This window comes from Candoia aspera, chromosome 2 (assembly GCF_035149785.1).
Source record: "Candoia aspera isolate rCanAsp1 chromosome 2, rCanAsp1.hap2, whole genome shotgun sequence".
NCBI lineage: Eukaryota > Metazoa > Chordata > Lepidosauria > Squamata > Boidae > Candoia > Candoia aspera.
In genome coordinates this window covers 220543233-220559609 of record NC_086154.1, presented here as the reverse complement: position 1 = coordinate 220559609, position 16377 = coordinate 220543233, and the positions used below count along the sequence as shown (strand labels likewise).

The 16377-nt window shown below is 35.0% G+C and overlaps 1 protein-coding gene across 2 annotated transcripts; it reads right to left on the bottom strand.

Annotated features, from left to right (window-relative positions):
• Window positions 1-2595: 2595 nt before the first annotated feature.
• Window positions 2596-14885, bottom strand: NUDT12 (nudix hydrolase 12). 2 transcript variants are annotated; one of them, XM_063295369.1, is made up of 7 exons: window positions 14368-14885; window positions 13065-13273; window positions 11611-12191; window positions 10719-10901; window positions 6633-6746; window positions 4065-4264; window positions 2596-3176 (listed from the first exon to the last, which is right to left on the bottom strand). In XM_063295369.1, exons 2-7 carry the CDS (start codon window positions 13268-13270, stop codon window positions 3069-3071), a joined length of 1392 nt encoding a protein of 463 aa, XP_063151439.1. In that variant the 5' UTR covers window positions 13271-13273; window positions 14368-14885; the 3' UTR covers window positions 2596-3068. The 2 variants fall into 2 exon arrangements, with proteins under 2 accessions (XP_063151439.1, XP_063151440.1); XM_063295370.1 differs by having other exon boundaries at window positions 10734-10901.
• Window positions 14886-16377: the final 1492 nt, after the last annotated feature.

The window sequence follows — 16377 nt, the reverse complement described above, 5'->3', positions numbered from 1 at the left end:
TGAAATAATATAGCATAATCAGTTTATACTGACATTGCTTAACAATAAAACAAACTAACAAAATTCCTTGAGGGAGAAATAGGAAACTAAATGAGCTGTGCGTTATATTCAGTTTAGTAAAGGCCACCCAAGGAAGAGAAGCCTGTAACGGACTGCAAGCTCTATCACTAAAAATCTATAGCCATTTGATATGTCTCTTTATTGATGTTATGTTGACTGGGTTGTGATGCAGAGACCTTGCTAAGCAGGAGAAATCAAGCTAGTAAAGCATTTTTCCAACATTATACAACATAAACTCAGCCAGGCTTAACAGTCAAAGGTTTCTTGCTATTCCAAAATGGAGAGGCCATCACCTTAAGCTTGGAAGTGCACATAATTTTACCAATCTCTATTCCTTTTATTACATCCACTTTTTGTTCCTTTTCTTTTCAACCTATATGTCACTTGTATCAGCTGATATGCTTTTTAATACTGATTTTTATTTAAGTGTAGCTTGATTCAAAACAAATTCACTCAGTTTTTCCCTGGTCCTGTAGCTTTCAATGACCTCAAAAAAAGTTTTGAGATCCTTAATGTAATGACAGTTGGCAGTGGGGATTTCAAAGAGATGGATAAATTGGCAAAATGTGTTTTTTGACCTTCCACTGACTCCAATCCAATGATGATGGTGATATCATCATCATCATCATCATCATCTCTTTAGACAATAACTAAGCATCCTTTCCAATTTAATTATTAATCTGAATCTGTTTTCAATTTATTTTTTTCATTTAAAAATAAATTATGGATATAGAACGTGTTAGAATAAGATAAAAAACCTTAGTATTATAAATAGTCATCAAAGGCAGTATAAGAGAATTAGAATTAAGTATTTCTTGATGGTAAAATTGTAACTTCTTAAATGATTAGAATTTGCTTAAGGTAAAATTCTGAATAATTTCTAATAGTAGATTCTCTGAGAAAATATAGTTCAGGCTAGCAAAATCATCAAATAATTTTGCTACTACTGCTACTAATAATTTATATAATAATAATAATAATATTTATATTTACAATAATGTATATTCATAAAGGAACCAAATCAGAGGAACTCTGATATACTATAATCTTATACGTTCAAAATAAATTACTCAATTCAGAGTAAATATATTTTGGAAAGAGAAGTGAAGCCATGATCATATATTCACAAATGAATTCCACTAAAAATGAAGATTACCCCCACCTAAAAAAATCAATCTCAGATTATAATTAATATATTTAGTTGATCCTGTACTTTAAAAATAATTTAAATTTGACCAAGTGTATCTATATGTATTTTCTTTCATTCATTCATTCATTCATTCATATATATATATATATAAATATATATATGAAAAAAACACTAAGTGACTCTTATCCTCATTTGATCTTTAGCATAAACTTCGTCTCTATTCAGAAATCAATCCTACCGAATCACTCCCAGGTAGAGTAGGATTGTAACTTTAGAATCATATGGCCCCAAGTAATGCTAAGATAAAGAATCTTGCCTATTTTGAGGGAGAAAAACATTATAGAATATTTCTTTTTTTGTTGGAACACAACTTTTGAAATTTTATTACAGCAGATATAGCTGGCATTTTGTTAATAACCTATAAAATGAATAGATTCATGTAAGTATTTGTAAAGGCTAAGCATTAAACATCAATTTCATTTGGAATATACAGTACAGCTGTGATCACCATACTTGAAAGAACAAAATAATTGCCTGGGCTACCATAAAGAATATAAAACAGGACACACAGTTCAAAATCCTCACCTCATTTCTCTTTTCATTTATTCTTTTCTTTTCTGTATTATCAGTTCAGAACGCTAATAGCCACACATAGGGGTAACTATGTAGCTTTTGGATTGATAAAGGAGTAAAAGTGTGTATTATTATTATCAATATTATTATTATCAGTCTAAATTATACTCTCCCTCCCCTCCCAAAAAATAAGCCGTGGGCAAGCAACTCACCTATGCAAATTCTATCGTCTTCCTATTTTTCTGAAAAGGCTAAAAGACTTTGCATTCAAACAGAGAGAAGACTAGTCTAATCTTATTAAGCCTGATTGGCTTGCTCTACTTCTTTGTATTTCTATTCTTGTTCCTTAAACTCAGAATTGGGTTAATGTATTTAATTCCAGAGATTATCAAGAATGGCCTGCCTTCAGTCAGCCTACTAATACCTAGTTTCGTCATCCTTCACGTGTATAAGCAGATTCAGAACAAAAGAAATATATTTTCTCTTGCAACATGTTTGAAAATTAGATCAAAAGGAATTTTCCCCCCAGAAACATTTAAATACTGCATATTAAGCAGCAGCCAATTCATACTTAACTGCTGCTGTGTAGACTTTAGCTTTTTTACACTGGGGCATCCATGGAAGGGTAAAAAAAGTCAAGATGGTGTCCATAATTGGCATGATCTAACCCAGACTCTAAATTGGGCAGATGTTTGATTGTGTGATCATGGCCATCTGCCATCTTGACTTTTTTTAACCCCTAGTGGACATTTCTGCCTTGGTATAACAGAGGAGCAACACCATCCCCCCCCACAATTAAAATAGGATTTTACCACAATTGCATTTTAAAAATTGCACAGTAAATTGGTAAGAATATTATACTGATATTATATTGACAATTCTGCTACACATATTGAACAACTAGTGAGTAAGATACTACTACTTATGAAATTTTTGGACATTTTTCACTTAAAATATTAATTACATTAAAAAAAAAGTTTGGAGGTTAGTGGATGTAGTCAAGGGCTATCACAGGTACTGATTCCAATAATATATACTGTGCTTGCTAGCAAAACACCCAAGTTATTTCCTAATAAAGCAAGCTTTTATCAGCTTATTTATCAAGAAACTAGGCAATATTTGACAATGCAAAATTTGTTAAAAGAACTGTAAATACAAATATTATAGGGAGGGTGTGGGGGCTAACAGAATTAGAATTCTAAAATTATGATCATAGTTACATTAAGTTTAATTTTATCTTAAAAGATACAGCTATGATACAAGTTAAATATACAATTTGCTGAATTTAAAGATTAGCATTCATTCCAATCCAGTGCTTTATCAACTGATGAGCAATGGCTTGATGTGGTGGTACAAAAATATTTTGGTTCTTTTTATTGAGGATCTCTATTACCTGAAATGCAAAAAAAAAAAAAAAATCAGAACAAGAAGCTCACCTTACACAGGAATTGAAAGGCAGTAGCTAAGGTCAATACCCAACTGTTTTTGACATTGAACAATTCTCATATTTTTTCTATTACTTCTCATCTTGGTAGGGTTTACTATTTCTGGAATGATCTACTCCCTTTTTTATTTCTAAAATCGGTGAAGGAAAAGCTATAGACTAAAAGCATCCGTTCCCTTTTCTTGAAATATCAAAATAATTATATTATTTCATAGTTTTATCTATTTTGGAAGCTGGGTTGCAATAAGCTAACAATTTATGTCTGCTAATAATTCTTCAGTCTCAAAATGAACAGATGTAAAGTGTCAATTTAAACCAGAGAATCTAACTGATCACTCTGCCAGGTCATCAAAATTGGTAATGAAAACAACTAAAAAGAAATATGAGTGGAAAAACATAGGAGACAAATCACTTTATGAAATAATTGTTTTAGTGATATTCACCTCAGTAACAACAGCCTGAAATATTTTATGGAAACAGAAACTGTTCTAATAAAAATGGTCACCTCATTTATCTAACATCTCCAAGGAGAAAATATTGTAAAACTTGTATCAGGATGATCATTATACTTGGAGAGAAAACCATGTATTTTTAATAGTCTTCTCTGAAATGTACCTACAGAACTTACTGGCATGATCTAGGGGCAGAACAGAGGAACAATTGCTTGTATCAATTCTTTTACCAACATATAATTTTCAATTTCAGTGTAATCACTGTAGAATAAGGAGAGTAAGAAGTCTAATTTGTCTGACTGAAAAAAGCACATCCATATTGTATGCCCTAACCAATGCATTCTGAGGACAATCAACAAGAAAAGGAAATTAAATTGAACTTTACCTGTTCTCTACTGAACCAGCGGGCATCTTCTATTTCAATGTTGTCAACTTTAATTTCTGTAGACACTGCAGCTGCTATGCATCCAATCATTAGGGAGGAGGGCATTGGCCATGGTTGACAAGAGACATACCGAACATGGCCCACTTTAACTCCACTTTCCTCTTCTACTTCCCTTCGAACAGCATTTTCAATTGTCTCACCTAATCAAAGAAAGAGCAGAACAGTTAATTGACAAAGCTTAATGCAAGGATTATATCCTGTGCTTTAAAGTATCTCAAAAGATATAAAACTTTCTTGAGCAATCGTTTGTGGCTATTCAATCAGAGCATAAAATACTTCCAACCGGAAAATGTGTCCCCAAAAAGCAAAATAATGTCAAAGCAATGTAAGCTAATAATTTCAAAGGATGTAAATTGATTGCATATCTTTTCAGTAGTTCTCTAGTCCCCCGCAACTGCTTTTATGAACATATTTTCAAGTTTAAATTGTTTTCATACATTTTGCCTCAGTTTTATTGTACATAGATAATTCATATCCAGGCAAGATGAAGTAACTGAATCACACAGCTCATGGGATCCTTTGAAAATGAGAGTAACAGGATGTGCCTATGAAGGGGAGGGGTTACTTGGAGCAGCAGATGTCTTGCAACATCTTAAGGTTTGGAGTAAGTTTTAATAATTTGAATTTCCAAAGAACAGGCCCATCTTGGAAAAAGATGTGGAAAAACTGAATTAATGGAAATTGTAATAGATTTTTATGCTAATTTTAATTAAAGACTGCAGTGAGCTTTCAATTACTTGTTTGGCTTTATAAATTTCAAACCTAATTTTTAATTATCTTAACATCACTTTTCAAGAGTTGACAGTTGGGATCTTTGCATTTCAAAGCATGTTGACAGCAACAGTTCCAATAAAGAAAGGAAGGCTTGCAAACTGCTTTGAGAATAACAGCTACAGACTGTAATTATGCAAATATTTTAATATTTATTTAATGTTTAGCTCAGGGCATCTATTAAATTCAAACTAATGGAAATCCTTTTAGATACGCATGGTCCTTCACTAATGGTACTTTTAATATATAGCAGAACTGAACAATCTTTTTCATGCTGAGATCCAAACTGTGCTACTAAGTGTGTTAGGCACTCAAAAAGTAGACATAGCTGGAGGAAGGGTGGGAAATCTTTTAAATCTAAAAAAAATCACACACAACTGTATTTAAATAAAAGCAAACATAAATAAAAAAGAACAAGAAAAGCAGTACAGTACTTAAAATGGCAGTTTCCAACTGAATTCTGACAGCACACTGTTGAAGTTTAATAACATTATATGGGGAAGACTCTGGAGGCTGCATGCACTGATATACTGAATAGGAAAAACAATCTAGTAGTTACAGGATTATTCTAGAGGTTGCTGTTTCCTACACACTTTCTCCCATAGCTGATAATCCTGGTCTAGTAACCTTCAAAGAAATACTGCTGGCTACCCTCACGCCCCTTAAAAGCAGTGGATGGACTATTCCAAACCCATCTCTCAATGGGCCCAAGTAGTAGAAATTCACCATATATGTTCTTTATCTCTCTTCAATGCTTCTGTGCACTGTTCTTCAATCAAATAATATACATTTTAGGGATGTGCAAAAGGGCTAAGCATGAACTCCCCTGTGCATGGAATATCCAGGTTTGGATGGTCCATGACCAAACAAAAATATCTGTGTTTCACCTATTCTGGTCTGTATTTGTATCCCTAATCTTTAGACCCTGGTGCAAAATGGATCCTCCTCTAAATTCCTCCTTTAATTCATCTCCATTTGGTCAACCTCTTTCCTCTCCTCTTCACAATTGCTACTTCATTATCTTTCAGGCAAGGAGCAACCTACCAACAGATGGCAATCCTTCTTAGAATCTTCTTCATTGTCCTGTATGTTCTGATTGTCCTTGCTCACAAATTGACTGAAACCAGATTCTTTAGGAATCCCTGTTCAAATTGCTGGTGATTCGGGCTCATCTAATTCCTGCCTGAGTTCCAAACATTAGCTTTCTATTTGCTAATTGTAATTTATACTGCTTGCATTTAATTTTGTCTTGTATTCTTTTAACTTGAATTCTCATCTCTCCTCTATAATGTTCAATCTTTTGAATACTTGAGCTCTTATATGCTTCTTTGCGTGTCTCTGTTTTAATAAGAGAGCGAATGAAGTACTGGAGAGCGACCCAGGCTCTAGTCCACCCACAGCAACCCATATGGGTAACTGGTAGCCAGTCATCTTCCTTGGCCAAGGTACCTCACAGAATTGTCACTTTGGGGAAAACAAGAGGAGGGAAGACTATGTATACTACCTTGAGTTCCTGAACAAAAAGTAGGACATACATCTACTGCCAAGATCCTTAATATATAAGCATGTTAGAATGTGACTGGAGCTTTAGTCAAGCTTCAGGAGCAGAAGTAGTAACATGCTTCTGTCAAAGAAGGTATTACTTAGAAATCAATTCAATACTTTCCTTCCCGGTCCCCCAAAAAGAAGTAATTTTTTTTTTTTTAAACTGACTTTATATACACAAAGAGAACTCACCAGGCTCTACAAATCCAGCAAGACATGTAAACATGCCTGGGGGAAATGTTTTTTTCCTTCCCAAAAGGCAGTGATTGCCTTCTGGATGAATGACTTGCATTATCACTACAGGATCTGAAATAGAGGTTAAGGAGAGTCATAAATATTTAAATCCCTTTTTAAAAAAGCAGCAAGAAGCATAAACCTACCCATTCTCACCTAGCATTGCTATCTCCTTTCAATGCTTGAAACCCAATTCTCAGAAAAAGCCCTGTAGCTAAGCAAACGTACTGCAGGATTTAAAAACAAAACAAAACAAAAAACAAAACAAAAACTTATTTATGTGATTATGTAACACTGACGTCTTCTGGGAAGGTACCTACATAGACCAAAAGCAAGACTCAGGAGATAAATTGCCTGAACTGCCGCATGATTTTGATAAAAACACTGGAGTAAGTTACCTAGTTATATATAACAGCGATTTAATCAGCAGGAATTTTTGCTTTCTTTCAGTTATTAATGGTTTAATGGTATGTATTTATTTCCAAATGCTATGTTTAAAGGACAAGAAGATTTAGTTATTATATTATAGTCTGTAGTTCTATCAAATGCTTTCATAACTTTCCCTTAATGGTGATTTTAATCAGTCCAGTCTTTGGACATTAATTATTGAAGCAAAAAGGCAACATATAAGTGGTGTGTTAATAATAAAGAGAGGAAAAAATGGAAAAAACTTGACAATCTGCTTGTTTATATAGGCATAGCCATAACAGAGTTGGTGGAACCCAAGAACAACTGGCTGGAAACACACAACTGAAATCAGAGCTGCTGCACCTCCATCACTGCAGTCCTTTCAACTATATTATTTTCTAAAACATGCTAAATGTACCAGCTCTGCATTGTATGATTTTTTTCTACTTGGTTCTTCTTATTCTGTATTGTCCCCACTTTTTCTCTCCTGCCCTAACCATCTCTTTTTACAGTCTTAATACCTGTATTTGCTACACTGCCCTGTCTCTATTGTCAGGTTTTGACATTTGTCCTCCAAAAAATATAAAGACATTGAAAGAGGTTTCAACCAGTGATCCTTACACAGACCATTCCTTTTGTCCACTCTTTCTTCTGCCTATCAGTAGGATTTGCAGGTGGGGTAAGAGAAGGTAGACAAAGAGGCTGGTGAAAAAATGTAATGTGAGATGCGATGGTTATACACTGTCTCTGAGCTTGCATTTTTAATAATTTTTTAAAGTATAGATTCACAACCCAGTTGCTTCATATTTTGATATTCAATATTCTTGCTTCATTTTTAGCTTTTCGTTGGTTTCTCATCTTATTCTCTCAAAATGACAGATATGACAATCCCATTAGGTAAATATGTTTCAAAGACTGATGACCTGTGGCAAATCTATATGCTGCAAAGTATTGAGCAGGAGTTTCAAATCTTGCTGACTACTTGTTTTGTTAAAGAAATTTCACTGGAAATACCAACTGTTGGCTCAGCAATCTTGCATATCTCATTCTGATCACAGTTTTTTTTCTTTCCTTAGGTATAATAGCTATTTATTCCTAGCTTCAACTAAGTTGTCAGTGAAATGTAAAGAACTTGCATCAACCAAGATCCAAAAGGAAAATAAAAGGAAAAGATAAGGAACAAACCTACAATATACCATGAGAAGGAGGTGAAGAAGTAAGTTAACAAAAAATAAATAAGAAATAAATTAATAGTAAGCAGCTATGTAAAAGTGTTAAGTTATAAATGTACCTTTTTAAATGAATTGCAAATAAACATACAAGGATGGAAACAAGGCAAGGATATATATAGTAGAATCATCATTTAAATTCTTTAAACTTGATTGCACCTGTTGAATGTTTACCTCTTGTGCTTTATAAACAAGAGAGAGAAGGAGAGAGAATTCAAGTTTTCTAGAGAGAACACAGTGGTTATGTTTATACAAAATAGTAAATCAGCATCCACAGGGGGTGGGGGTGGGGATAAAAAAAGGCAAGATGGTGGAAGCTGTACTGGAATATAAGCTGGTCCCTTGTGTATGAGTATCACACATATACATATCCATTTCTACAGATTGCCTTTTTTGACCCCCACCCGCCTACCTGCAGATACCACTGTACCTTGTACTCTCAAATTACTCCTTCTACAATTAGGTGGCTAAACACATTTTAAAAAAATGTTTGCTTTTTGACATCTGAATGCCTGATCTTACATTTAGTCCAAACATAATCCAGAACTCATGAGACAACCTTGTAATCCCGAGATGTTTGGAAGCACCAAAACAAATCTTGTCTTTCAACTCCAGAGAAGGAAGGTATAACAGAATATTTTTCTGATGGGTAGAGGATTGAAATGACATAAATATCAGTGTACAATTTGTTAACAATAAGCTGCATCAGCCAACAATCTTAGTTTATCCATGAGCATATAGGACTAATAAAAAGAGAGAATCTGAATAATTTTAATGATGTTTATTGCTTTATTTTGGCCTTTGCCAATATTTATGGAAAATGTACAGAAAATGTGCATTTTGCAGCTTGGATGAAAGAATGGGTCTTGCTGAGAAATAAAAGAATGTTAGAATTGGAAGATCATAATCTGAGGTTTGGTTGGCATGGCTTTTTATGGTATGTTAAAGTTAATGTGGATTTTAAAAATCACTATGTAAGAAGTGCTATATTGAGAGTACGGAACAAATGTAAACCCAGGTTGTGCCCGAAGATACCTTTAGGGACTTCAGTACAAGCAGCATTCTATGAAGAGACAGAGCAGATAGGGAGAAATGGGTAACATATCAAGACTTATTAATACAGGAAGATGGGAAATTAAGATGATGTCAAGACAGCAATTGACTGTAAAAGGACATAGTTTTCAGTGGTTCTTATATGCAAAGTTAAAAGAAAGGTTTAATAGGTATAAAAAGACAATTGGAATTGAAAGACACAAAACAAAATTTGAAATTGAATTATGCACAAATGATGAACATATAATAGCAAAATCTTTTGTATAAATTTTTGTTAAGATTTGAAACAGAAGAACAGGTTAAAGATTGAATGACAAAATGGGCTATTAATTTTGGGTATAATATAGAGACGGACATTTGGGAGAGAATGTGGGTAACTGGTATTAAATTTACTTTGTGTCATAATTTAAGAAAAAATATATATAAAATGATGTATCATTGGTACATGACACCGGAGAAATTATCAAAAATGTATAAAGGTATTTCAAACCAGTGTTGTAAATGTGAAAAACATGAGAGGACATTTTATCATGCATGGTGGACTTGTGAGAAAGCTAAGAAATTTTGGATACAAATTAACATAATGATGCAAAGGATTTTAAAGGTTAATACTGCAAAGAAACCAGAACTCTTTTTATTGGGACTTATAGACAATGAATTAGAAAAGATGCATGGTAGATCGATTTTGTACATGGTAACTGCAGCAAGATTATTGTATGCACGATGATGGAAGAATAATGAAATCCCCACAGTGGAGGAATGGATTGTGAAAATGTCAGAATTCGCAGAAATGGCAAAACTGATCTGTTTGGTCAGAGAAAAAACAACAAAAACTTTTTTGAAAACCTTATATGGATTTTTTGCTGAAAGAAGAAGGAGATATGATGATTTGAAGATTAAGAAAGATATGGATTAAATGAGGGGCTGAAGGGATTTGTATAACATCTAAGAGGGAGGAAGGACAATAAGATCGTAATTATCTGTTGAAAAGAAGGTCAGGATTCACTAATATATTCTTCAGCTTTAGTTTCTTTCTTTTTCATTTCTTGAACTTTTTCTTTTCTTTTATTTGTCTATGGAAAGATTTATTAATATAAATAAAGAAAAAGAAAATGTATTCAGTGAATGGAAGTGTTTTAATATTAAAACAACAAAAGCCATGCTTTCACGTGGTTATTCTACCCGGTGACTATCCATTTTTCTCCATTTTACTAACATGCAGCTCTGCTAGGCTATACATATAGGTGCAATTTTCAGGTTAACACACGAGTTCAGAGACATAATTTCAGAATCCATACTGCTATTTAATAGTCTGATTTTTCTTACTGCTATTAGCAAAGACATAGCAACATACTTGCAGTTCTCTTACCAACTCTTGGGAAGCATGTATTATGAATTCCCTGATGGCTGGGGCAGTCTTCTTTTAAGCATAATTTCCTGTAGCCTCCATCTTCTAATTTAGTTGCACTGCCACACGTTGGGCAAAACTGATACCGGTTATCCCATGCTAGAACAGACCTAGCTTGCGCGATGACTCCTGAGAATGGTCACCCAAAACATTCATTCAATACTCAGCTTTTTTTCTGCAGATACCACGACATCAAATTATAATTAAAATCAACACAAAAAATAGCTTTTATGTCTTGCTAATAATACTGGTCCAGTTTAAATACTTGTTTGTATGCTGTGGGGGAGGTTTTTTGGTCACTGCCTTTACATTTGTGATGTTTGGGACCCCTGAAAGACCTTAAATATTATCTTGCCAAAGTTATCATTAGAAGTGTAATCAGAACATTTCTCTGACATTCAGCTATCAACAAAAACATAATCCTAACTAATAAGAAAAACTAAAAAGAAAGTGAATTTAATGAACCAGAGAAAATGAGACAAGGCAAAAAAGATGCCTAGCTATTTCTGTAAAATATATTATCAATGCCTAATCTGTGGACTTGCAAGTAAAGTTAGAAATGAAGACAATCCATTGTTTACTCAAATCAGTAAGGTTTAGCACAGTGATAGCACTATTTCGGTAATAATCACATAGAGATAACATAAATTAATACTTGTTACAAGTAGTTCAGTTAGAAACAACTAAGGATGTGTATCAGAATCACTTGAATCAGGGATTGTTTAGATTGATTTTGCACAAAGTACAGTGAGATACCCACAAAGTGATTCAACCTGAATTAGGAATGTTACAAAAAGGCCTTCCCTACTTTTGCCCCAACATGTAAGTAGAGCCTTACCAGCTTCATTTTCAGATAACTGCAGCAGTGTAGGCATTGGTGGATGAAGGAAATAACAACCTTGATGCTCTTGTAGAAATCTATCAGCAGCTGCAGAATCTATTCCAAGAGCAAACCAGGTAACTAGGCCATCCTCATCTTTTTTGCCTGCATTTGAATCTTTTACATTTAAACATTGAAGTTCTACTCCCAGAAAAATTGTAGTGATAGCTTCAGGCTGCTCCAGGTATCTCTTTATATCCTTATAGTGAAATTTACAAAGCTTGACCTTTGGATAATGGAAACTATGTTCACCATCATCTGATGTAACCAACGGATTTAAATTTGAAAGAATTATATATATGGTTGTTGGCTCCTTCTGTTTCATGCTCAGCCACTTTGAATCTGCTCTCTTCTCACTCTTCCTATCCAAAAATGTCCTGCAAAAATAATGTTCATGTTCTTTGACTTGACAAGTCAAGAAAAATGGCTCCAATCCATCTTCCACATTAGCTAATAAATTAGCTATGTTTTTATAGCCCCAAAATCTAGCAATATCCAGTGCAGTCTGGTTTGAAGTATTGGTTCTGGATCTGTCACACCTTTGAAACAGCAAATTTAAAGAAGTTACTTTGGGGTAATATTTTCAGACAGAATGTCGTATTATATCAGGTAACATAAAAATATCCTAATCTCACAGGTGATATATCAAAACTGAACACAGTAAAGAAGTACACCACTGCCCAGGTAGGATTTTGAACTACTGCAAATTTTCCTTGCAGAACATAAGGAATGCCAAGTTATATTTTTGAGCAGTGACAATGGACAGAAAAAAGGATGTATGGAAAAGGGATGGATGAACTACTAAAGAATGTGAAAATACAGCTTAGTCCTGGGAAAGTGGAAAGCATGACAAAGAAGCTCTAAGTAACCCTGACAGTCTTTCAAGATTGATGTTAGTAGGCCAGGTCAACAATTAGACATGATAAGGATTCCAGAAATTCTATTTTATTATTATAGGGTATAATAACAGAATATTGAATGTCTGTCAGAGTTCTTCTCTGCCCCACTTTACAGCAAACAGAATCAAGATGGGGTTAATTTTAGTTTCTTTCTCATGCTTTCCACTTTTCCAGGACTCAGTTCCGTGTGAACCCATGTTCACACCTAATTCAATCATGACCTTGAACTAGTCACTATCTCAACTCAACTCACGCTGTTGCTGATAAGATAATAAAATGAGATGAAACCCCATGTACACTACCTTAAGTTCCCAGTGAAAAGGCAAAATATACTTTTCTTTTTTCATTTTAACTGAATTTAAGTGAATGCAAGAGAAAAATTCATTTTAACTATGAATTTAAGTGAATGAATTGCTCTAGCAAATAGAATCATCTCCATAGGGCAGTAAATAACTTTCAAGAAAGCACTGAATTTAAACAAGTTGAACAATGTCATTTTTCATTTTCTCTTACCCCTTTTCAAGAAGGACCTGTGCAATTTCAAAGTGACCATTTCTAGTCGCATACATTAGGGCTGTCCAACCGTTCGTTGCAGCTTCATTTATAAGGGATGGAGAATGATCTAGCAGTGCTATAAGCCTGGCTTTATTTCCATCAGCAGCAAAATGGTGAAGCTCGGAAATCAGTTGCTTTTTTGGATTTCCTTCACTATCCTCCATAATCTGTTGATTAAAAATGTAACACAGGCTGAAAAACACGGATCAAGGTACATTATATTGATCTGATTTCATGTCTTACAGGGTAACAAAATACAAAAGACAATAGACCTATCCTTCAAATGATTCAACAAAAGAGAAGCTAGAAGAAAAGTAATTCAAAGTGATTCTTCTGTAATTAAGCTTTCCAGTTAATGAGTGGTAAAGAAAAGTCTAACAAAAGCAGACTTGAAAAGCACCACTTGCAATTTGTATTTTTTTTAAGGTTACCACTCCTATGTAGGGCATTTAATCTGGGCCACAGCTTCCAGAGAAATGTTGATTAATTTTTGGTTGCTGCAGTACTTCTACCAAAGATAACTGCCTTTTCTTGCAGCTATTAGCTTTAAAATGTTAGCTCTTATAGCCATGATGGATGTTCTACCTATTACTTACTGATGCAGAAGTAAAATATTAGGACTTTGTAACTCACAAGGCTTAATTAGGTGTAATGAACAACATTATTGGTACTTCTCTGGGGCTCTCATTGAAAGCTTTTCTTCCTCAGCACATTCAAGCTTCAAATGCTTTATTCTGTTCCACAGAGATAGAAGATGTACTATTGAGATTGGGATGTATTATTTTTAAAATTCTATAGAATTTTAACACATGTTTAGTATTGGAATAAATTCAGTAGCACACAGTGATTTTACAAGATTTGCTTCCAGCTAAGCATTATTAAGGGAGCCAGTTTGGTCTAGCAGTTAAGGTGCAAGACTAGGAGCAGGGAGACTTGAGTTCTAATCCTGACTTAGGCATGGAAGCCAACTGAGTTGCTTTGGGCCAGTCACTCTCTTAGTCCTAAAAATAAGGCATTGGCAAATCACTTCCAAAATGTTGCTAAGTCACCAGGAGACAAAACTGACTCAAAGGAATCAACGCCCCCCCACCTCCCCTGCCCACTAGCAACCTTGCATGTTGCGTCTGAAAACACTGTACAAGGGCTCAGTCCTCAAACAAACGAGGGCCTTATTCCACATGCACCAGTCCTTTAGTGAGTTTATTTGCCAGCCAGGGAGCCACACTGGAATAATAATTAAAAAAATGTATTGAAACTCAACTTCTAATGTCCTTGGCTACAATAAGGCAGAGGTTTGCTGTTGACTTTCAGCCTACATCCTTGGGATTTTCTCGTGGTCTCCCATCCCAGTATGATTAAGTCCCACCCTGCTTAGTTTTTCCAGGTCAACTGAGGTTCTATAGCCCATTTCCAATTCTGGAAGTGGAACTTGCAGATTGGCCCGACAGTTACAACTGTCCTGACCGAAACAATACAGTGGATTTCTTCCATTTAGCCTTCGCTAACCTTAAGAACCTTCCCCTTCGTTCTTCCACCCACCACAGGAAACTCGGAAATGTACGCCTGACAGAGGCTTCTGCCTGCACGTTTAGGCTTAGAAGAGGAAAGGTCCACGGGGTCCAAAACGGCAGACTTGGGTTCGGTTGAACGGACGATGAGGAGCGTCTCCGGGGCCAGAGGAAAGGGGCTGCGGTTAGGCCCAGGAAAGGAAAGACCAGCCCAAAGCAGTGAAAATCCCTCGGAGACCTTCCGTTACCTCACCTAAGCGTAGCAGTTACCTACACGACTTCCTTCCGGAGACGCCTCCAGCACCAAGCGTTGGCGAAGGGCATGTTGGGAACTGTAGTTTCTTCCGTAGGCGGAAATAGCAACGCGGCAGCCGTAGAGACAGTGCTGCGTTTTAAATAGTTCAGACTGGTTCACGCTTGGACATATGCGGATGCTTTTAGTATGCTCATCCTCACTTAACAAAAAAGACGGGCTTTATTTAAAGAGTTGTCCCGACCAGCAGCGGTTACTTGGCTTGGCTGTTGCTTTGCAAACTCCTTACAGTTCTAGGGCTGAAAATTTAGGCACCTTTACCTAGCAGCCTCAGGTAACGTGGTAGGATTTATTTCCATGGAAACATTCACAGAATTGAAATATATAAATTTGAAAAATAAATAAACAAATCTTAGTGAATTCATTAGCCTCAGCATATCTTTCCTTAAACCACCCAAAACAAATACAACAGTGTGCAGCCAACGTGTGATTGAACAGAACTGATGGAGCATGTTGACTACATAACAATTTGCATGTTTTCAAAAAGAAAAGGCTCAGAAACTTATTGAAAACAGTGGAAACAAAAAAATAGAGAAAGATGTACAGTAGCTTTTAAGTTTTGTGCTAAATCTTTCATTGTGTATTGGCTTCCCAGAGGCAGCAGGACTCTGACTAGATGAAACCTCTGTTAATTCATTAGGGATCTTTTTTTAAAAAATGGAAACCACATATTTCCTGTTTGCTATGTGTGGATTCTGACCGATTTAAATTAGTCTTAATTTAGGTTACCTTACTAACTTTTAATAAGGCTACTTTAAATCTGATAATTCTGGACACTTTGGCCTCTGATCTCATACCTGGGACAAAAAGAAAAGGATTGAACTGCAGCCAAACTAGAGAACTTCACATTATTTTCATTATTTTAAGAGTGGGCTGATTTATTCAAGGCTGTAACACTGGGGAAAATGGTGACTATTAATGAAGGGTGGGGGTTTTCCCTTCAAATATGTGAATGCCCATAATAAAAATTCATTGCACATAACAATGCTTATGAAAATAATAAGACAGAAGAAATGGTGGAAAACAATTCTCTAAGTAAAATTCCAGTGAATGAGGCAGAATGATTGCATATTAAGTACTTTTTCTTCAATTATCCTATATGGAGCTGTGCCAGCCTGGAGGCCATTCAATCTGATTTTTTGTACCAAATAAGAGTGCATTTTAGTAATTTTAATGTGTTCCAGTAAAATCAACATCTTTTAAAAACATATTTTGAGTTACATAACCAAATCATTCATGCTTAGGGTTACCAGATATCTGAATGGTCAAAGGAGCACATGGCTATTTGGTTAGGAGGACAAATGGGGGGAAAAGGAGGCCATACTAACTGTTTAATTTTCTTGGCAACTGCGACAAAAATTACAGTGAAAAACTGCAAAACAAAAACAACTTAGGTCTACATATATATGAAATTACTTTTTCCAGCATCAGAAAGATTGGTTTTTCAACT

Bases quoted from the DNA above. Each gene is read 5' to 3' on its own strand.
- NUDT12 (XM_063295369.1), bottom strand. From the start codon at position 13,270: ATGGAGGATAGTGAAGGAAATCCAAAAAAGCAACTGATTTCCGAGCTT. The intron at 12,192-13,064 runs GTAAGAGAAAAT...GCTGTTTCAAAG, and splicing joins CAGGTCCTTCTTGAAAAGGG to GTGTGACAGATCCAGAACCA. The intron at 4,265-6,632 runs GTGAGTTCTCTT...TTCTTTGATTAG, and splicing joins TGCTGGATTTGTAGAGCCTG to GTGAGACAATTGAAAATGCT.